Source organism: Pristiophorus japonicus, chromosome 5 (assembly GCF_044704955.1).
Source record: "Pristiophorus japonicus isolate sPriJap1 chromosome 5, sPriJap1.hap1, whole genome shotgun sequence".
NCBI classification, from domain to species: Eukaryota; Metazoa; Chordata; class Chondrichthyes; family Pristiophoridae; genus Pristiophorus; species Pristiophorus japonicus.
Window position 1 is genome coordinate 65,147,533 of NC_091981.1, and position 24,077 is coordinate 65,171,609.

The window sequence follows — 24,077 nt, forward strand, 5'->3', positions numbered from 1 at the left end:
CATGTTATGATCGCTATTGCCGAGATGTTCCCCTACGCTTACTACTCTTCTCTGCTCTGGTTCACTTCCCATTACTAGATCTAGTGGTTCTTCATTTGTGGCCACTGTAGTAGGTAGTGAATGCAGATTAATGGTTCCACTGAAGAATTATCGATTGAGGCATAATCTGTGTAATTTTATTGTGATAACTTAGTTTATTATTGAGCAATTACTAATATACTAACATTTTAAATTTCATAAATTTATGGTATTGGAATTTATCATTATTTAACATAATGAGATTTTAAAATATTGTACATTAGATTCATGACAGCGCATTGTGAGACAGCATTCAGCGAGACAGTATTCAGCAACTCTTGGAACTACACCGAACAAAGTGATGCATCTTATTAAATGCCACAGTGGAGCATGGGGTTAGAAATAGAAGGAAATGGACACATTGTGCAGCATTTCATGATGTTGCAAACAACGAGAATATATATTTTTCCCCCATTTTATATATGGAGAGTTTAATTTGCAATGCTGCAACAAAAAACTTTCTCCCCATGGTTCAATACTGCATTGCACCTCCAATTACCGTAGTTTTGTTATGTGAAGTATACGATCATTTAACATTGGTGGTTTGTGCTGATTCTAATAGAAAATCAAGCTGATTTGTCTCCAGTAGAATAACCTGATAGTCTGTTGAGTGGGTAAGGTGGTAACTGGAAAGACACTTAAAAGTAATTAATAAAACCCAGTGAACCATTGTATATTTTACCATAGCATGTTTGCACTGCATCCAAAACTGTTAGATACTGATACAAAAGCAAAATACTGTGGATGCTGGAAATTTGAAATTAAAACAGAAAGTACTGGAAGTACTCAGCAGATCAGGCAGCATCTGTGGAGAAAGAAAGAATAACATTTCAGGTCAGTGGACTTTTATCAGAACTTTTTTAGATTTTAGCTTTGTTTTTCAAATTGTGCTATACACATATATAGTTCCAACATGTATGTTCCATCATGTTGCGTTGTATAATTGCGATTTTCCGTTTTGTCAGCTTATTTTAACCATTGTTGTCAGGGTTTTATTGATTTTTGTTTTGTTTATGTTGTGTATATAAAAAGGTAACATTAGTTGTGAAAACCTTCACAATGTAGAACATTCTTGTTTCATCCCTGATTAGGTAATTTGTTTTTTTTTTGAAAGAGGAAACTTTCAATCACTGTTGAGTTTAGTAAAATAACACATTTTTGAGGAAGTTATTAAAATGAGTATTGGTTTAAACCTATTTTTAGGGCTTTTAATCTTAATATTAAACTTGGTGTACAAATTATGGTAAGTACGTAAACACTGAGGAGGTAGTGATGGTGGCGAGGGATTGGCAAGAATAGTTCGGGCTGAGAACAAAGTGTAAGCCATAGTACACTAAGAACTGGATGTATGGTTCAATACTAAGATTACTATTGTGGCAGAATAATCTGTTAACAGGCAAATTCCTAATTTCCCAAATTCATAAGCTATGAGAAGAGCCCCAGCACTCTTACTGCAGGCAAAAACATTTCCACAGAATGTTGCCTCCTGCCACATTGGCAGGGGAAACATTCAATTTTGAATGGGGTGCTAGAACCTGAACTAGGAGTGGCAATGTGATCAGTTTACTTTTAGAAACATAGAAATTTATAGCGCAGAAGGAGGCCATTTTGGCCCATCGTGTCCGCGCCGGCCGACAAAGAGTCGCATGGCTCTCGGTCAGCAGCCCTGAAGGTTACATATAAATCTATGAACAATGGCAGAAAGGCAAAGAGCATGCAGCCCAACCAGTCCACCTCACACAACTGCGACACCCCTTATACTGAAACATTCTACACACCACCCCAACCGGAGCCGTGTGATCTCCAGGGAGAGGCAAAACCCAGGCCAATTTAGGGGGAGAAAAATCTGTGAAAATTTCTCTCCGATCGATCCATCCATGCGATCTAAACTAGTCCAGGAGATCACCTTGGCCGTATTCGATTACCTAGTACTTAGCATTATATTTGCGCCGGCCAACAAGAGGTTATCCAGTCTAATCCCAATTACCAGCTCTAGGTCCGTAACCCTGCAGGTTACGGCACTTTAAGTGCCCATCCAACCAGCTCTTAAATGTGGTGAGGGTTTCTGCATCCAGCACTCTTCTCAGCAGTGAGTTCCAGATCCCCACAACCCTCTGCGTAAAGAATTCCCCCCGCCAAAATTCCCTCTAAACCTTCCACGAACCGCCTTAAAACTATGTCTCCCTGTAATAGACCCCTCCACCATAGAAACATAGAAAATAGGTGCAGGAGCCTGCATCACCATTCAGGTAAGATCATGGCTGACCCTTCACCTCAGTACCCCTTTCCCACATTCTCTCCATACCTCTTGATCCCTTTAGCCGTAAGGGCCACATCTAACTCCCTCTTGGAATACATCCAATGAACTGACATCCACAACTCTGCGGCAGTGAATTCCACAGGTTAACAACTCTTTGAGTGAAGAAGTTTCTCCTCATCTCAGTCCTAAATGGCCTACCCCTTATTCTAAGACTGTGTCCCCTGGTTCTGGACTTCCCCAACATCAGGAACATTCTTCCCGCATCTAACCTGTCCCATCCTGTCAGAATCTTATACGTTTCCATGATATCCTCTCTCATCCTTCTAAACTCCAGTGTATAAAGGCCCAGTTGATCCAGTCTCTTCTCATATGTCAATCCAGCCATCCCTGGAATCAGTCTGGTGAACCTTCGCTGCAACCCTCAATAGCAAGAACGTCCTTCCTCAGATTAGGAGACCAAAACTGAACACAATATTCCAGGTGAGGCCTCACCAAGGCCCTGTACAATTGTAAGACCTCCCTGCTCCTATACTCAAATCCCCTAGCTATGAAGGCCAACATACCATTTGCCTTCACTGCCTGCTGCACCTGTATGCCAACTTTCAATGATTGATGAACCATGACACCCAGGTCTCGTTGCACCTCCCCTTTTCCTATTCTGCCTTCGTGTTTTTGCCCCAAAATGGATAACCTCACATTTATCCACATTATATTGCATCTGCCTTGCATTTGCCCACTTGCCTAACCTGTCCAAGTCACCCTGTAGCCTCTTAGCATCCTCCTCACAGCTTACACGCCACCCAGTTTAGTGTCATCTGCAAACTTGGAGATATTTCACTCAATTCCTTCATCCAAATCATTGATGTATATTGCATATTGTAAAGAGCTGGGGTCCCAGCACTGAGCCCTGTGGCACTCCACTAGGCACTGCCTCCCATTCCGAAAAGGACCCGTTTATCCCGACTCTCTGCTTCCTGTCTGCCAACCAATTCTCCATCCACGCCCATACATTACCCCCAATACCATGTCCTTTGATTTTGAACACCAGTCTCTTATGACCTTGTCAAATGCCTTTTGAAAGTCCAAATACACCACATCCACTGGTTCTCCCTTGTCCACTCTACATCCTCAAAATTCCAGAAGATTTGTCAAGCATGATTTCCCTTTCATAAATCCATGCTGACTTGGACAGATCCTGTCACTGCTTTCCAAATGCGCTGCTATTTCATCCTTAATAATTGATTCCAACATTTTCCCCACTACTGATGTCAGGCTATAACCGGTCTATAATTACCCGTTTTCTCTCCCCCCTCCTTTTTTTAAAAAAGTGGCGTTACATTAGCTACCCTCCAGTCCATAGGAACTGATCCAGAGTCGCTAGACTGTTGGAAAATGATCACCAATGCATCCACTATTTCTAGGGCTACTTCCTTAAGTACTCTGGGATGCAGGCTATCAGGCCCCGGGATTTATCGGCCTTCAATCCCATCAATTTCCCCAACACCATTTCCTGCCTAATTAGGATATCCTTCAATTCCTCGTTTTCACTAGACCCTCGGTCCCCGAGTACATCCGGAAGGTTATTTGTGTCTTCCTTCATTAAGACAGAACCAAAGTATTTGTTCAATTGGTCTGCCATTTCTTTGTTCCCCATTATAAATTCACCTGAGTCCGACTGCAAGAGGGGTAGTGCTGGACAGGCTAATTGGACTCAAGGTAGACAAGTCCCCTGGTCCTGATGAAATGCATCCCAGGGTATTAAAAGAGATGGCGGAAATTATAGCAGATGCATTCGTTATAATCTACCAAAAGTCTCTGGACTCTGGGGAGGTACCAGCGGATTGGAAAGCAGCTAATGTAACGCCTCTGTTTTTTTTAAAAAAAAAAGGGGGCAGACAAAAGACAGTAGGCCGGTTGGTTTAACATCTGTAGTGGGGAAAATGCTTGAAACTATCATTAAGGAAGAAATAGCGGGACATCTGGATAGGAATAATGCAATCAAGCAGACGCAGCATGGATTCATGAAAGGGAAATCGTTTAACTAATTTACTGGAATTCTTTGAGGATATAAGGAGCATGGTGGATAGTGGTGTACCGATGGATGTAGTGTATTTAGATTTTCAAAAAGCATTCGATAAGGTGCCACACAAAAGGTTACTGCAGAAGATAAGGGTACGCAGAGTCAGAGGAAATGTATTAGCATGGGTAGAGAATTGGCTGGCGAACAGAAAGCAGAGAGTCGGGATAAATGGGACCTTTTCGGGTTGGAAATCGGTGGTTAGTGGTGTGCCACAGGGATCGGTGCTGGGACCACAACTGTTTACAATATACATAGATGACCTGGAAGAGGGGACAGAGTGTAGTGTAACAAAATTTGCAGATGACACAAAGATTAGTGGGAAAGCAGGTTGTGTAGAGGACACAGAAAGGCTGCAGAGATTTAGATAGGTTAAGCGAATGGGCTAAGGTTTGGCAGATGGAATACAATGTCGGAAAGTGTGAGGTCATCCACCTTGTGGAAAAAAAACAGTAAAAGGGAATATTATTTGAATGGGGAGAAATTACAACATGCTGTGGTGCAGAGGGATCTGGGGGTCCTTGTGCATGAATCCCAAAAAGTTTGCAGGTGCAGCAGGTAATCAGGAAGGCGAATGGAATGTTGGCCTTCATTGCGAGAGGGATGGAGTACAAAAGCAGGGAGGTCCTTCTGCAACTGTATAGGGTATTGGTGAGGCCGCACCTGGAGTACTGCGTGCAGTTTTGGTCACCTTACTTGAGGAAGGATATACTAGCTTTGGAGGGGGTACAGAGACGATTCACGAGGCTGATTCTGGAGATGAGGGGGTTACCTTATGATGATAGATTGAGTAGACTGGGTCTTTACTCATTGGAGTTCAGAAGGATGAGGGGTGATCTTATAGAAACATTTAAAATAATGAAAGGGATAGACAAGATAGAGGCAGAGAGGTTGTTTCCACTGGTCGAGGAGACTAGAACTAGGGGGCACAACCTCAAAATACGGGGGAGCCAATTTAAAATCGAGTTGAGAAAGAATTTCTTCTCCCAGAGTGTTGTGAATCTGTGGAATTCTCTGCCCAAGGAAGCAGTCGAGGCTAGCTCATTGAATGTATTCAAGTCACAGATAAATAGATTTTTAACCAATCAGGGAATTAAGGGTTACGGGGAGCGGGCGGGTAAGTGGAGCTGAGTCCACGACCAGATCAGCCATGATCTTGTTGAATGGTGGAGCAGGCTCGAAGGGCTAGATGGTCTACTCCTGTTACTAATTCTTATGTTCTTATGTTGACCTATGTTTGTCTTCACCAATCTTTTTTTCTCTTCATATATCTATAGAAGCTTTTGCAGTCAGTTTTTATGTTCCCGGCAAGCTTCCTCTCGTACTCTATTTTCCCCCTCCTAATTAAACCTTTTGTCCTCCTCTGCTGAATTCTAAATTTCTCCCAGTCCTCTGGAATGCTGCTTTTTCTGGCCAATTTATATGCCTCTTCCTTGGATCTAACACTATCCTTAATTTCCCTTGTTAGCCACGGTTGGGCCACCTTCCCTGTTTTATTTTTACTCTAGATAGGGATGTACAATTGTTGAAGTTCATCCATGTGATCTATAAATGTTTGCCATTGCCTATCCACCGTCAACCCTTTAAGTATTACTCGCCAGTCTATTCTAGCCAATTCATGCCTCATGCCGTCGAAGTTAGCTTTCCTTAAGTTCAGGACCCTAGTTTCTGATTTAACTGTGTCACATTCCATCTTAATAAAGAATTCTACCATATTATGGTCACTCTTCCCCAAGGGGCCTCGCACAACAAGATTGCTAATTAGTCCCTTCTCATTACACATCACCCAGTCTAAGATGGCCAGCTCTCTAGTTGGTTCCTCGACATAGTGGCCAAAAAAACCATCCCTAATACACTCCAGGAAATCCTCCTCCACTGCATTGCTACCAGTTTGGTTAGCCCAATCTATATGTAAATTAAAGTCGCCCATGATAACTGCTGTACCTTTATTGCACACATTCCTTATTTCTTGTTTGATGCTGTCCCCAACCTCACGACTACTGTTTGGTGGCCTGTACACAACTCCCACCAGCGTTTTTTGCCCTTTGGTATTCCGTAGCTCCACCCATACTGATTCCACATCATCCAAACCAATGTCCTTCCTTATTATTGCATTAATTTCCTCTTTAACCAGCAACGCCACCCCGCCTCCTTTTCCTTTCTGTCTATCCTTCCTAAATGTTGAATACCCTTGGATGTTGAGTTCCCAGCCTTGGTCACCCTGGAGCCATGTCTCCGTGATGCCAACTACATCATATCCATTAACTGCTATCTGCGCAGTTAATTCGTCCACCTTATTTTGAAGACTCCTCGCATTGAGCCACAGTGCCTTCATGCTTGTCTTTTTAACGCACTTTGCCCCTTTTAGAATTTTGCTGTAATGTGGCCCTTTTTGTTTTTTGCCTTGGGTTTCTCTGCCCTCCACTTTTACTATTCTCCTTTCTATCTTTTGCCTCTGCCTCCCTGCATAGGTTCCCATCCCCCTGCCATATTAGTTTAACTCCTCCCCAACAACACTCGCAAACACTCCCCCTAGGACATTGGTTCCGGTACTGCCCAGATGCAGACCGTCCGGTTTCTACTGGTCCCACCTGCCCCAGAACCGGTTCCAATGTCCCAGGAATTTGAATCCCTCCCTTCTGCACCACTTCTCAAGCCACCAATGGAAATAGGCCCTTACTATCCACTATGTCCAGACCCCTCAATATTTTGTACTCCTCGCGGAGGTCTCCTCTCAACCTCCTCTGTTCCAATGAGAACAAACCCAGCCTATCCAATCTGTCCTCATAACTAAGATTCTCCATTTCAGGCAGCATCCTAGTAAATATCCTCTGCACTCTCTAGTGCAATCACGTCCATCCTATAATACGGTGACCAGAACTGCACGCAGTACTCCAGCTGTGGCCTAACCAAAGTATTATACAATTTAAGCATAACTTCCCTGCTCTTATATTCTATGCCTCGGCCAATAAAGGCAAGCATTCCGTATGCCTTCTTAACTACCTTATCCACCTGCTACTTTCAGGGATCTATGGACAAGCACTCCAAGGTGCCTTTATTCATCTACACTATTACATGCCCTACCGCTTAATGTGTATACCCTTTCCTTATTGGGCCTCCCAAAGTGCATTACCTCACACTTCTGAGTTAAATTCCATTTGCCACTGCTCTGCCCACCTGACCAGTAGATTGATATCCTCCTGCAGCCCATGACTTTCCTCTTCATTATCAACCACACAGCCAATTTTAGTGTCGTCTGCAAACTTCTTAATCATACTCCCTTTATTCAAATCTAAATCGTTGATCTATACCCTGTACAACAAAAAGCAAGGGACTCTGCGGAACCTCACTGGGAACATCCTTCCAGTCACAAAAACATCCATCAACCATTACCCTTTGCTTCCTAACTCCAAGCCAATTTTGGATCCAACTTGCCACTTTGCCCTGGATCCCATGGGCTTTAACCTTCGTGACCAGTCTACCATGTGGGACCTTATCAAAAGCTTTGCTAAAGTCCATATACACTACATCGTACGCACTACCCTCATCGACCCTCTTGGTTACCTCCTCTCAAAATTTAATGCGGTTAGTCAAACACGATCTTCCCTTAACAAATCCGTGCTGACTGTCCCTAATTAATCTTGCCTTTCCAAATGTAGATTTATCCTGTCTTTCAGGATTTTAAAGGCAGACCTTCTCCCGATTCTGGTACCTGTACACCTCATCGCTGCTTTTGTCATTGGTTGACTTGAGGCTCTCTTGAACAGCTCCTCCTGTCCCTGTTCTTGTGCTGCTGTCTTGGTCTCCTCTCCCTCGGTGGATACTGTAAGTTTATAGTTGAAGTGTCTCTTTCTAAACTTGTCCTATTTTTCCATCTAAAATTTGGCACTGTTATGCTTCAAATATGAATACATGTAAACCGCTTGGGAATGTAAAGCAGGATCTGGTTAGCCGTGCTGTAGAAAGGATCTTTGAAGGTGCTGTGCAATTCTAGGGCCCATGGTTATGTGTAATCTTCTTTGCTGTTCAAAATTTAGAGCTTAATTATGTTTGTTACAGTGGTCTAATGTTGATGATTGAGGGCTCAGATGACATTACATTCCACAAGAGTAAAACCTAAGCATTTGATTCACTTGTAAGAGCTTTGACATTGTGTTACACTCATATAAACACATTTTGATAATTTTATAAAATCTCTCTTACTGGTGCTATTTCTGATCTAGGAAGGACACCATTAATTTTGTGGCATTACAGTAGTTGAATTTGCAATCATATTGCAGGAGGAAAGCAGGATTTTGGGTCCTTAAGCCTGCTTTATTTCTGGTCATATGACCTACTGTCTGACAAATATGGCATGTTGTGAGACAGTTGATGTCTAACTGCTGTGTTCTAAACTGAGTGAGGAGACCTGTTAGCTGAAATAATTTATTAACTGTAATTGCACTAGGAATCTTTATTTATATTAAAGGGAGGGAAATAACTATCTTGAATTACTGCTGGAGGATAAATCCATTAGTTTGAAAGACTTCCGAATAGTATAAATTTTACAGACAATAAGTTACTACAAAAAAGTAGTAAGGGACATTTGCTGAACATTTTAAAGCTTAAATTCTGTGGAAGAATATCAGATTGTGCAATATGTTAAGAAGCTTGTCCAGGGAGTTTCACTCCACTTTATAGAGTCAGGTTGGTCTCTCTATATGGATTTAGGCTTCAAGTTTAGTGCCCATTGCTTGACCGTGAACTTGCAGTCCAAATGCACTCTTCAAGATTGGAACAGGCAAAAAGAACTCTGGTAAGGTGTTAAACCACTTATTCAGGTGGGCTTAAAAGACCCTCTGGCACTATTCAAAGAAGAGCAGGAAGTTCTCCGTGTCCTGGCCAATATTCCTCCATCAACTAACACCACAAAAAAACAGATTAACTGGTTATTTATCTCATTTCCTGTTTGTGGAATCTTGCTGTGTGCAAGTTGGCTGTTGCATTTGCCTACCTAATTGTGACCACTTCAAAAGTACTCCATCGGCTGAAGAGCAATTTGCGATGTCCTGAAAGGTGCTATATAAATGCAAGTTGTAATTTCATGTACATACTTACAACTTTTTATTCCAATATGTGAACCATTGATTCCCAGCTATTGAGCATCTTGGTGCTATTTGAAGTAGCCACTACAACTCTAAAACTAACTAATTGTAAGTAATGTTTTTCTCTCTGCAATACATAGGGAATAAAATGCAAGTAAAGTAGAATCATAGAAAGTTTACAGGACAGAAGTAGGCTATTCGGCCCATTGAGCCTATGCCGGCTCTCTGCAAGAGCACTTCAGCTAGTCCCACTCCCTGCCCTTTCCCTATAGCCCTGCAATTTTTTTTTTCCTTCAGGTACTTATCCAGTTCCCTCTTTGAAAGCCACAATTGAGTCTGCCTCCACCACCCTTTCAGGCTGTGCATTCCAGATCTTAACCGCTCGCTGTCATACAAAGTTTTACCTCATGTCGCCGATGGTTCTTTTGCCAATCACCTTAAATCTGTGTCCTCTGGTTCTCGATCTTCTGCCAGTTGAAACAGGTCTAGATAGAGTAGATAGAAACTATCATAATTTTGAACACCTCTATCAGATCTCCTCTCCACTTTCTCTGCTCTAAGGAGAACAACCCCAGCATCTCTAGTCTATCCACGTAACTGAAGTTCCTCATCTCTGGAACCATTCTCGTAAATCTTTTCTGCACGTGCTCTAAGGTCTTCACATCCTTCCTAAAGTGCAGTGCCCAGAATTGGACACACTACTCCAGTTGAGGCTGAACCAGTGTTTTTATAAAGGTTCATCATAATTAGAATATGCATTCTAGAAACTGAAGGCAAACTGCATTCTGTATTATAGAAGAAGGAAAGAACGAATTTATATAGTGCCTTATCAAATCCGCAGGATGTCTCAAACGACAACTTGCATTTATATAATGTAGAAAATGTCGTTACCATTGCATAGGCAAATGCAGTAGCCAACTTAAGTGCTGCAAAATCCCTAAGTAAGCAATTCAGTGAATGACAATGATCTGTTTTTGATGGTGGTTAAGGGACGAATGTTGGCTTGGATACCCAAAGAACTCCCTGCTCCCCTTCGAATAGTGCCATTGGACCTTTTCTCTCGACAGGGTCTCAGTTTAATGACATTTCCAACAATGCAGCACTCCTTCAGTATTACATAGAAAATAGGTGCAGGAGTAGGCCATTCGGCCCTTCGAGCCTCCACCACCATTCAATATGATCATGGCTGATCATGCAACTTCAGTACCCCATTCCTGCTTTCTCTCCCTACCCCTTGATCCCTTTAGCCGTAAGGGCCACTTTTGACTCCCTTTTGAATATATCTAACGAACTGGCCTCAACAACTTTCTGTGGTAGAAAATTCCACAGGTTCACAATTCTCTGAGTGACGAAGTTTCTCCTCATCTCGATCCTAAATAGCTTATCCTTTATCCTGGTTCTGGACTTCCCCAACATCGGGAACATTCTTCCTGCATCTAACCTTTCCAATCCTGTCAGAATTTTATATGTTTCTATGAGATCCCCTCTCATTCTTCTGAATTCCAGTGAATATAAGCCTAGTCGATCCAGTCTTTCTTCATGTCAGTCCTGTCATCCCAGGAATCAGTCTGGTGAACCTTCGCTGCACTCCCTCAATAGCAAGAATGTCCTTCCTCAGATTAGACCAAAACTGCACACAATACTCGATATGGTCTCACCAAGGCCCTGTACAACTGCAGTAAGACTTCCCTGCTCTTATACTCAAATCCTCTCGCTATGAAGGCCAACATGCCATTTGCCGCCTGCTGTACCTGCATGCCAACTTTCAATGACTGATGTACCATGACACCCAGGTCTCGTTGCATCTCCCCTTTTCCTAATCTGTCACCATTCAGATAATATTCTGTCGTCTTGTTTTGCCACAAAAGTGGATAACCTCACATTTATCCACATTATACTGCATCTGCCGTGCATTTGCGCACTCACCTAACCTGTCTAAGTCACCCTGCAGCCTCTTGGCATCCTCCTCACAGCTCATACTGCCACCCAGCTTAGTGTCATCTGCAAACTTGGAGAGATTACATTCAATTCCTTCGTCCAAATCATTAATGTATATTGTAAATAGCTGGGGTTCCAGCACTGAACCTTGCGGTACCCCAAGGTTCTGCCTGCCATTCTGAAAAGGACCCGTTTATTCCTACTCTTTGCTTCCTGTCTGCCAACCAGTTCTCTATCCACGTCAATACATTACCCACAATACCATATGCTTTAATTTTGCACACTAATCTCTTGTGTGGGACCTTGTCAAAAGCCTTTTGAAAGTCCAAATACACCACATCCCCACTGGTTCTCCCTTGTCCACTCTACTAGTTACATCCTCAAAAAATTCTAGAAGATTTGTCAAGCATGATTTCCTTTTCATAAATCCATGCTAACTTGGACCGATCCTGTCACTGCTTTCCAAATGCGCTGCTATTACATCTTTAATAATTGATTCCAACATTTTCCCCACTACCGGTGTCAGGCTAACCAGGCTAATTCCGTGTTTTCTCTCCCTCCTTTTTTAGAAAATGGGGTTACATTAGCTACCCTCCAATCCATATTAACTGAACCAGAGTCCATGGAATGTTGGAAAATGACCATCCACTATTTCTAGGACCACTTCCTTAAGTACTCTGGAATGCAGACAATCAGGCCCTGGGGATTTATCGGCCTTCAATCCCATCAATTTCCCTAACGCAATTTGCTGACTAATAAGGATTTCCTTCAGTTCCTCCTCCTCTCTAGACCCTCGTATTTCATCACTGAGGTGTTAACCTAGATTACATGCTCAAAACCATAGTGGGACTTGAATTCAAGCTTTTAGTTCTAGGATGTGATCTTCCCGAATGAGTCAAGATGATATAAAGGTGTTTATTGTGCAGAAAATAGACCAGTGTTAGGAAGCATTTGCTGCTGTTGAGTTCCAGTTTGGAACTCTTGGTGTGGATGTTGATTTTTTTTCTGTTTCCCCAAATATGATGCTTTTCAGATGGTTAGAATATATTATTTTTATGAATGACTTACAATATTGCTCACGTTTTTATAAGATTCACTCCCTATAAAGTAAAAAAAACAATGTTCAAAGAGTACTTATTTAATGAAGTTGAAAATATTTTCAGTTTTTTGTTTAGCTCGTGTTTGTAAATAAAAGGACTCCCTCTGTCTGTTGATCAGTGGGGTTGTTCATCGACCTGCGAGAGACCATCAGCGGCAGGTTGGGGCCATAAAAGGAACGGCGAGCGGCCCCTGGACAGCGTAGCGGCCCCGACCTGCGAGAAACCATGTGGCAGGTCAGGGCCATAAAAGGAGCGTGGGCCATTGGCAGCGTGGTGGCATATCACTGCAATACAGCGCGAGCTGGTGCAGGAGGGTGATGGTAGCGAAGAGGGATGTCATCAATGACCAGGTCGATGATTGGAGCATGGGCAGATATAGCAGGAGCGGCGAGAGATTGTAGAGGGATGTGATTGGGGCCCAGGAGAAGCATGAGTTCGGGGCCAGAAGAGGCGAGGGCCCAGGGGCGGCATGGGCCAGCCCACACTAATATGTGTGTGCACTAGGTCTGTGCAGCAGAGCTGGTCTCCAGTCGTCTTGGTTAATCCTTGCCACTGGACCAAGATCTAGCTCCGTCAAGCCCGTGTGGTGGCTGGTGTGCAACGGCCACCCCACGTTTAAAAAAAAAAAAAATCCACGCTCTGGCATCTTCCACCCTTCAGGATGTAGTTCAGGACCTGGAATATTAGGTCCCTCATTGAAACACCTGTGAACTCATCCTTTTTTGGGTGGAAGCAAGTCCTCCTCGTTTCGAGGGACTGCCTATGAATGAAATGTTCATTAGGCATTGTGATATTTTTAGGGGGCCTACGCAGGTGGATAAACGATTGATCTGCTATATCATGACTCAACTGTCCAAACCAAATAACTTTTTCTTGTTTTATAAATTCTGAACATTCAGGATTTTAAATTAACAAATGCAAGCTGCTAAGAAGTACTAGCTGCTATAAAGGGCTGCAATCTTAATTGAAGGTGATCTTTTAATGTGTTGTTTCATTGAATTTATTACAAATGAAATCATGATGCCTTTCCTCACTTGGAGTTGGTCCTGATTTTCAGTTTTGAGGTGTTTAATCTGCATGGCCACATACAATGGGGTTGAAGTAGCCCAGGACTGTGTTGATTTGAAATAGTACTTTTATTCATGTCAGCAATGGGTGTTGATCTTCTATTTTTGTTAAATATTTGAGTAGCAATAATAAATCTGAAGTTTACTCTAGTGCCCCATACCCATGAGTTTCTAGATGGGTATGGGACACCTAATCTGACAGTTTAAAAAAAAAAGTATAATTAAAATTACAAATCTCTGATTATACGAATGATTGTACAGGTAGTTAAAGATGGGTAGTAAATGTGTATTGTCGTCTGGCAGCTCTGCCTTTACTGAGCCTACTTTGCTCCAGGACATCCATTTACGATTTAATTTGCTCCCTGTGGAAATTCCTAGTTTACCCTGCTTTTAACTACTGATTTCTAACTTCAAAAATTGAATTGTTTTTGTAAATGTCCTTTTTGGATCCAGATGTGAGTTTATTTTTCAGTAATTTGGGTGAAGGAAGTGAACCATGAAATAAGGAACAATTACCCGTAACATGTAATTCCCTTGAAGCATGTTCTATCCAGATTTCCATCTGTTAACTTGCTGTGAACGATTGATGGATCTTTTGCTACTCCTAATAAAATTTTTAATAAAATATTACTAGCTCAATTTTCCTCTCTACATTTTTACCTTCAGGTCATGGTAAAACACCAAAAGATGCAGCTTCAGTCCGAGCAACGTATCCTATACCTGCTGCTTGTGGGATTTACTACTTTGAGGTGAAGATAGTCAGTAAAGGAAGAGATGGGTAAGAATCAATGAACTTAGGAACTTTGTTTATTTCATTACAGAAATTCAACATGCATAATATTTATTTGATCCATTTGAAAATGCAGTGTTCTAGTAGGGTAAATGCTGTGTTTGATTCTTGAGGACAGTCGAGTACACTTAAGGACATACTCTTGATGCAAGAAAGCAAGCCAACAATTATCCTTTAGCAAGACAGCAGCAGCTGTCTGTTCTCGGCTGTTTTTGGAACTGTGCAGAACTTGCATTTTATATAGCATCTTAGCACCTTCTAAGGACATCCTGAAGTACTTAACAACCATTGTGTTACTTCTGCAGTGCAGTCACTTACTACATAGGCAGATGTGTAGGCCAGTTATGCACAGCAAGATCCCACAAACAATAAACGAAAAGAATGGCCAGTTAATCTGTTTCTGTTAAGAGGGGAATGTTGGGTCAAGACACCAGGAGAGCTCCTTGCACGTTGTAGAAAAGTACCACGTGATCTTCAAAATCCATTAGCTAGGTGGAGCCTTGATTTAACATCTCGTCCCAAAGATGAGAAATCTGATGCAACACATCTTCACTAATGCACTGAAGTCTATTCCTGGAAATAGCTCCTTTTTGTACCCCATCCAAGTCACTTGGAACTGCATTTTCATACTCGCAATTGCCTAGCCTCTGGCCTCCATTCCCTACGATACTGCAACAGCTATTGATCTGTTCCCTCACCTCTACTTTTGATGCACTTGTCCTGAGCAAAACCTTTACTCTCTCCTATCCCAGTCTTTCCCCTGATATGGTCCTCATCTTCTCTTCTCTTTAGCAGTCCAAGTGGTGCAGACATGAGTGTATCTGGTGCAGAACTGGTATAGCTGGTCTACATCAAACACTATCAGGTCTTACTCCCCACTGCCAAAACTGCCTACTACTTCAGGATCACCCTGAAGGGCAAAGATAAATCGGGTTCTTTTCTTCACTACCCTATAGTCTCCTTAATCACCCCTACCCCCTCCAACAAGTGCAAGACGTTCATAGACTTCATTGCTACTCAGACTGAGACCATTTGTTTCACAACTTCTGCTACTCTAAATCCCCATCTCTAACTTCTCTCCCATCTCCCCTCATGCCCTCTGCAAGCTCATCCTGTCCATGAAATTACTGACCACTCAAATTCTCTTCCTGGCTCTATATTTGCTGACAATATAAATGGTTTCCTCTCTGGTGCTGTCCCCTCCTTTTCAAAATCAATGTCATCAACGGCAACAACAACTTATATTTATATAGCACCTTTAACGCAGTGAAACATTCAAGGTGCTTCACAGTAGTATAAGATTAAAAAAATTTGACATCGAGCCATACAAGGAGAAATTAGAGCAGATGATCAAAAGCTTGGTCAAATAGGTAGGTTTTAAGGAGCGCCTTAAAGAAGGAAAAAGTGGTGGACAGGTTTAGGCAGGGAATTTCGGAGCTTAGGGCCGAGGCAACAGAAGGCACGGCCACCAATGATTGAGCGATTATAATCCGGGATGCGGAAGAGGCCAGAATTAGAGGAGCGCAGATATCTCTGGGTGGGGGGGGCAGATGCAGGAGGAGATCGGAGATAGGGAGGGACGAGGCCATGGAGGGATTTGAAAACCAAGATGAGAATTTTGAAATCGAGGCGTTGCTTAACCGGGAGCCAATGTAAGGTCAGGTGAGTATAAAGGTGATGGGTGAACGGGACTTGGTGCGAGTTAGGATACAGACAGCAGAATTTTGGATGACCAAGTTTCTGTAGGGTAGAATGTGGGAAGCCAGCCAGTCAAGTCTAGAGGTTTTTTAAAAAAAAAGGCCTGGATGAGGGTTTCAGCAGGGATAGACCGAGTAATTACAGGCCAGTCAGCCTAACTTCGGTGGTGGAAAAATTATTGGAAAAAATCCTGAGGGACAGGATAACTCTTCATTTGGAAAGACATGGATTAATCGAGGACAGTCAGCATGGATTTGTCATGGGAAGGTCATGTCTGACTACTTGATTTAATTTTTCGAGGAGGTAACTAGGAGGGTCGATGAGGGCAGTGTATATGAATTTTAGAAAAGCTTTTGATAAAGTCCCACATGGCAGACTGGTCACAAAAGTAAAAGCCCATGGGATCCAGGGCAAAATGGCAAGTTGGATCCAAAATTACCTCGGAAGCAGGGAGTAAAGGTTGTTGGGTGTTTTTGTGACTGGAAGGCTGTATCCAGTGGGGTTCCACAGGGCTCAGTGCTGGGTCCCTTGCTTTTTGTAGTATATTTCAATGACTTGGACTTAAATGTTGGGGGTATGATTTAAGAAGTTTGCAGATGAGACTAAAATAAGCTGTGTGGTTGATAATGAAGAAAAAAGCTGCGGACTGCAGGAAGATATCAACGTGCTGGTCAGGTGGGCAGAACAGTGGCAAATGGAATTCAATCCGGATAAGTGAGAGGTAATGCATTTGGGGAGGTCTAACAAGGCAAGGGAATATGCATTAAGTGTACAGGAACAAAGGAACCTTGGCATGCAGGTCCACAAATCCCTGAAGGTAGCAGGCCAAGTAGATAAGGCGGCTAAGAAGGCATATGGAAAACGAGAGCAAGGAGATTATGCTTGAAGTGTGTAAAACACTGGTTAGGCCGCAGCTGGAGTTCTGTGTGCAGTTCTGGTCACCACATTACAGGAAAGATGTGATTGCACTGGAAAGGGTGCAGAGGATTTACAAAAATGTTGCCTGGACTGGAGAATTTGGGCTCTGAGGAAAGATTGGAGATGCTGAGTCTGTTTTCTTTGGAACGGAGGAGGCTAAGGGGAGACCTGATTGAGGTGTATAAAATTATGAGGGGCCTGGATAGGAAGGACCCACTTTTTTGGCAAAGGGGTCAACAACCAAGGGGCATGGATTTAAAGTAATTGGGGGGAGGTTTAGAGGAGATATGAGGGGAAATTTCTTCACTCGGGGGGTGGTGGGAGTCTGGAACTCACTGCCTGAAAGGGTGGTAGAGGCAGAAACCCTCGCCACATTTAAAAGATACTTGCATGTGCACTTAAAGTACCGTAACCTACAGGGCTGCGGACCTAGAGCTGGAAAGTGGGATTAGGCTGGATAGCTCTTGGTCAGCCGGCGCAGACACGATGGGCTGAAATGGCCTCCTTCCGTGCTGTAAATTTCTATGATTCTATGAGCTGAAGCTCATTTCAGGGTCAAATATGATACCATGGTTGCAAACAATGTGATTCAGTTTCAGACAAATGTTAGGGAGAGGGATGGTATTAGTGGCTAGGTAATGGAGTTTGTAGTGGGGACTGAAAACAATGGTTTCAATCTTCCCAATATTTAATTGGAGAAAATTTTTGCTCATCCAGAACTGGATGTCAGACAAGCAGTTTTACAATTTAGAGACCGTAGACAGGTCGCGAGAAGTGGTGGTGAGGTAGAACTGGGTGTCAGCGTACATGTGGAAACTTGGCACTGTTTTTGGATGATATTGCCAAGGGGCAGCATGTAGATGAGAAATAGGAGAGGTCGAAGGATAGACCTTTGGGAGACACCAGAGGCAACGATGCAGGAGCAGGGAGAGAAGCCATTGCAGGCAATTCTCTGGCTACGATTAGATAGATTGATAAGAGTGGAACCAGGTGAGTGTAGTCCTATCCAACTGGATGACAGTGGAGAGGCGTTGAAGGATGGAAGGATGGATCATTCCCCACTAAAACCCAATCTTAACATCTGAGTCCTTGCAAACTATTGCAACCTCCCTTGTCAAATCCTTGAACATGATGTAGCCTCCCAAATCCATGCCCATCTTTCATGCAATGCCCTGTTTGGAATCTCTCCAATGACGTTTCCGCCCCACCTGCAGCACCACAATTGTTCTAACTAATGTTGCAAATGATGCCATCTGTGACCATGGTGCATTATGAAATGGGAGGGAGAACAGCCAGTTGTCGTGGTGCACATTGGTACCAACGACATAGGTAAAAAAAAGGGATGAAGTCCTACGAAACGAATTTAAGGAGCTCGGAGCTAAATTAAAAAGTAGGACCTCAAAAGTAGTAATCTCGGGATTGCTACCAGTGCCACGTGCTAGTCAGAGTAGAAATCGCAGGATAGCGCAGATGAATACGTGGCTTGAGCAGTGGTGCAGCAGGGAGGGATTCAAATTCCTGGGGCATTGGAACCGATTCTGGGGGAGGTGGGACCAGTACAAACCGGACGGTCTGCACCTGGGCAGGACCAGAACCAATGTCCTAGGGGGAGTGTTTGCTAGTGCTGTTGGGGAGGAGTTAAACTAATATGGCAGGGGGATGGGAACCAATGCAGGGAGACAGAGGGAGACAAAAAGGAGGCAAAAGCAAAAGACAGAAAGGAGATGAGGAAAAGTGGAGGGCAGAGAAACCCAAGGCAAAGAACAAAAAGGGCCACTGTACAGCAAAATTCTAAAAGGACAAAGGGTGTTAAAAAAACAAGCCTGAAGGCTTTGTGTCTTAATGCAAGGAGTATCCGCAATAAGGTGGATGAATTAACTGTGCAAATAGATGTTAACAGATATGATGTGATTGGGATTACGGAGACGTGGCTCCAGGATGGTCAGGGCTGGGAACTCAACATCCAGGGGTGTTCGACATTCAGGAGGGATAGAGTAAAGGGAAAAGGAGGTGGGGTAGCATTGCTGGTTAAAGAGGAGATTAATGCAATAGTTAGGAAAGACATTAGCTTGGATGATGTGGAATCTATATGGGTAGAGCTGCAGAACACCAAAGGGCAAGAAACGTTAGTGGGAGTTGTGTACAGACCTCCAAACAGTAGTAGTGATGTTGGGGAGGGCATCAAACAGGAAATTAGGGGTGCATGCAATAAAGGTGCAGCAGTTATAATGGGTGACTTTAATATGCACATAGATTGGGCTAGCCAAACTGGAAGCAATACGGTGGAGGAGGATTTCCTGGCGTGCATAAGGGATGGTTTTCTAGACCAATATGTCGAGGAACCAACTAGGGGGGAGGCCATCTTAGACTGGGTGTTGTGTAATGAGAGAGGACTAATTAGCAATCTCATTGTGCGAAGCCCCTTGGGGAAGAGTGACCATAATATGGTGGAATTCTGCATTAGGATGGAGAATGATACAGTTAATTCAGAGACCATGGTCCAGAACTTAAAGAAGGGTAACTTTGAAGGTATGAGGCGTGAATTGGCTAGGATAGATTGGCGAATGATACTTAAGGGGTTGACTGTGGATGGGCAATGGCAGACATTTAGAGACCGCATGGATGAACTACAACAATTGTACATTCCTGTCTGGCGTAAAAATAAAAAAGGGAAGGTGGCTCAACCGTGGCTATCTAGGGAAATCAGGGATAGTATTAAAGCCAAGGAAGTGGCATACAAATTGGCCAGAAATAGCAGCGAACTGGGAGAAATTTAGAACTCAGCAGAGGAGGACAAAGGGTTTGATTAGGGCAGGGAAAATGGAGTAAGAGAAGAGGCTTGCAAGGAACATTAAGGCGGATTGCAAAAGCTTCTATAGGTATGTAAAGAGAAAAAGGTTAGTAAAGACAAACGTAGGTCCCCTGCAGTCAGAATCAGGGGAAGTCATAACGGGGAACAGAGAAATGGCAGACCAACTGAACAAGTACTTTGGTTCAGTATTCACTAAGGAGGACACAAACAACCTTCCGGATATAAAAGGGGTCAGAGGGTCTAGTAAGGAGGAGGAACTGAGGGAAATCTTTATTAGTCGGGAAATTGTGTTGGGGAAATTGATGGGATTGAAGGCCGATAAATCCCCAGGGCCTGATGGACTGCATCCCAGAGTACTTAAGGAGGTGGCCTTGGAAATAGCGGATGCATTGACAGTCATTTTCCAACATTCCATTGACTCTGGATCAGTTCCTATCGAGTGGAGGGTAGCCAATGTAACCCCACTTTTTAAAAAAGGAGGGAGAGAGAAAACAGGGAATTATAGACCGGTCAGCCTGACCTCAGTAGTGGGTAAAATGATGGAATCAATTATTAAGGATGTCATGTCACCATTTTCCAAATGCGCTGCTATGATAGGTCCAAGTCAGCATGGATTTGTGAAAGGGAAATCATGCTTGACAAATCTTCTGGAATTTTTTGAGGATGTTTCCAGTAAAGTGGACAAAGGAGAACCAGTTGATGTGGTATATTTGGACTTTCAGAAGGCTTTCGACAAGGTCCCACACAAGAGATTAATGTGCAAAGTTAAAGCACATGGGATTGGGGGTAGTGTGCTGACGTGGATTGAGAACTGGTTGTCAGACAGGAAGCAAAGAGTAGGAGTAAATGGGTACTTTTCAGAATGGCAGGCAGTGACTAGTGGGGTACCGCAAGGTTCTGTGCTGGGGCCCCAGCTGTTTACATTGTACATTAATAATTTAGATGAGGGGATTAAATGTAGTATCTCAAATTTGCGGATGACACTAAGTTGGGTGGCAGTGTGAGCTACGAGGAGGATGCTATGAGGCTGCAGAGTGACTTGGATAGGTTAGGTGAGTGGGCAAATGCATGGCAGATGAAGTATAATGTGGATAAATGTGAGGTTATCCACTTTGGTGGTAAAAACAGAGAGACAGACTATTATCTGAATGGTGACAGATTAGGAAAAGGGAAGGTGCAACGAGACCTGGGTGTCATGGTACATCAGTCATTGAAGGTTGGCATGCAGGTACAGCGGGCGATTAAGAAAGCAAATGGCATGTTGGCCTTCATAGCGAGGGGATTTGAGTACAGGGGCAGGGAGGTGTTGCTACCGTTGTACAGGGCCTTGGTGAGGCCACACCTGGAGTATTGTGTACAGTTTTGGTCTCCTAACTTGAGGAAGGACATTCTTGCTATTGAGGGAGTGCAGCGAAGATTCACCAGACTGATTCCCGGGATGGTGGGACTGACCTATCAAGAAAGACTGGATCAACTGGGCTTGTATTCACTGGAGTTCAGAAGAATGAGAGGGGACCTCATAGAAACGTTTAAAATTCTGACGGGTTTAGATGCAGGAAGAATGTTCCCAATGTTGGGGAAGTCCAGAACCAGGGGTCACAGTCTAAGGATAAGGGGTAAGCCATTTAGGACTGAGATGAGGAGAGACTTCTTCACCCAGAGAGTGGTGAACCTGTGGAATTCTCTGCCACAGAAAGTGGTTAGGGCCAATTCACTAAATATATTCAAAAGGGAGTTAGATGAAGTCCTTACTACTCGGGGGATCAAGGGGTATGGCGAGAAAGCAGGAAGGGGGTACTGAAGTTTCATGTTCAGCCATGAACTCATTGAATGGTGGTGCAGGCTAGAAGGGCTGAATGGCCTGCTCCTGCACCTATTTTCTATGTTTCTATGTTTCTATTATTCTACTATGCCTGTCTTTGACATGGCTAATCACAAATCACATCATCCTGCTCCAACATCTCTCCTCAGTGGTCTAGCTCAGAAAAACTGTAGTTGTTGGCTCTACTCTTACCTATCCGATGTAGCCAGAGCAATTCCAATAATGGCTTCTCTTTCTACCCCTGCATCATTGCTTAAGGAGTCCTCCAAGGATCTGCGTTTGGCTCTCTCCTCTTCGTCATCTACAAACTGCAGCTTGATGACATCGTCTGCAGAAATGAGGTCGCTTCCACACACATACTGACTACATCCATGTCGACCTTTCCACTACCACTCTTGACCCTCCACTGCTTCTGTGTTGTCTGACTGTCTTGGCAACCAGTCTTGATGAACCGCAATTTTCTCCAACGAGAAACATAGAAAATAGGTGCAGGAGCAGGCCGTTCGGCCCTTCGAGCCTGCACCACCATTCAATATGATCATACCTGATCATGCAACTTCATTACCCCCACCCCTGTCTTCTCTCCATACCCACTGATCCCTTTAGCTGTAAGGGCCACATCTAACTCCCTTTTGAATATGTCCAATAAGCTGGCCTCAACAACTTTGTGGCAGAGAATTCCACAGGTTCACAACTCTGGGTGAAAAAGTTTCTCCTCATCTCGGTCCGATATGACTTACCCCTTATCTTTAGAATGTGACTTCTGGACTTCCCCAATATCTGGAGCATTCTTCCTGCATCTAACCTGTCTAGTCCTGTCAGAATTTTATAAGTTTCTATGAGATTCCCCCTCATTCTTCTAAATTCCGGTGAATATAAGCCTTGCCGATCCAGTCTTTCCTCATATGTCAGTCCTGCCATCCCGGGAATCAGTCTGGTGAACCTTCGCTGCACTCCCTCAATAGCAAGCATGTCCTTCCTCAGATTAGAAGACCAAAACTGCACACAAAACTCAAAGTGTGGTCTCACCAAAGCCCTGTACAACTGCAGTAAGACCTCCCTGCTCCTACACTCAAATCCCCTCGCTAGGAAGGCCAGCATACCATTTGCTTTCTTTACTGCCTGCTGTACCTGCATGCCTGCCTTCAATGACTGATGTACCATGACACCCAGGTCTCGTTGCACCTCCCCTTTTACTAACCTGACACCATTCAGATAATCTGCCTTCGTGTTTTTGCCACCAAAGTGGATAATCTCACACTTATCCACATTATACTGCATCTGCCATGCATTTGCCCATTCACCTAACCTGTTCAATTCCCCCTGCAGCCTCTTAGCATCCTTCTCGCAGCTCGCACTGCCACCCAGCTTAGTGTCATCTGCAAACTTGGAGGTATTACATTCAATTCCTTCGTCTAAATCATTAATGTATATTGTAAATAGCTGGGGTCCCAGCACTGAACCCTGCGGCACCCCACTAGTCACTGCCTGCCATTCTGAAAAAGACCTGTTTATTCCCACGCTTTGCTTCCTGTCTGCCAACCAGTCCTCTATCCACATCAATACATTACCCCCAATAAATGTGCCTTAATTTTGCACACTAACCTCTTGTGTGGGACCTTGTCAAAAGCCTTTTGAAAGTCCAAATACACCACATCCATCCACTGGCTCTCCCTTATCCATTCTACTAGTTACATCTTCAAAAAACTCGAAGATTTGTCAAGCATGATTTCCCTTTCATAAATCCATGCTGACTTGGACCAATCCTGTCACTGCTTTCCAAATGCGCTGCTATTACATCTTTAATATTGATTCCAGCATTTTCCCCACCACCGATGTCAAGCTAACCGGTCTATAATTCCCTGTTTTTTCTCTCCCTCCTTTTTTACCTGTGGGATTACATTAGCTACCCTCCAATCCATAGGAAATGAACCAGAGTCCATGGAATGTTGGAAAATGACCCCCAATGCATCTATTATTTCTAGGGCCACTTCTTATGTACTCTGAGATGCAGACCATCAGGCCCTAGGAATTTATCGACCATCAGGCCCTAGGGATTTATCGATCTTCAGTCCCATCAATTTCCCTAATACCATTTCCTAACTAATAAGGATTTCCCTCAGTTTCCCCTTCTCGCTAGACCCTCGGTCCCCTAGCATTTTCGGGAGGTTATTCATGTATTCCTTAGTGAAGACAGAATTAAAGTATTTGTTCAATTGGTCTGCCATTTCTTTGTTCCCCATTATAAAGTCACCTAATTCTGATTGCAAGGGACCTACATTAGTCTTCACTAATCTTTTTCTCTTCACATATCTATAGAAGCTTTTGTAGTCAGTTTTTATGTTCCCTGCAAGCTTACTCTCGTACTCTATTTTCCCCCTCCTAATTAAACCCTCAGTCCTCTTCTGCTGAATTCTAATTTTCTTCCTATCC

The 24,077-nt window shown here is 43.4% G+C and overlaps 1 protein-coding gene across 1 annotated transcript in view; it reads left to right on the forward strand.

Annotated features, from left to right (window-relative positions):
• The window catches only part of LOC139264081 (ran-binding protein 9-like), a 192,622-nt gene that overhangs the window by 100,893 nt on the left and 67,652 nt on the right, over positions 1-24,077 (forward strand). The window contains exon 9 of the mRNA XM_070880174.1: positions 14,271-14,382. Within this exon, the coding sequence (XP_070736275.1) occupies positions 14,271-14,382 (112 nt within the window). The remainder of the gene's footprint in view (positions 1-14,270; positions 14,383-24,077) is intronic.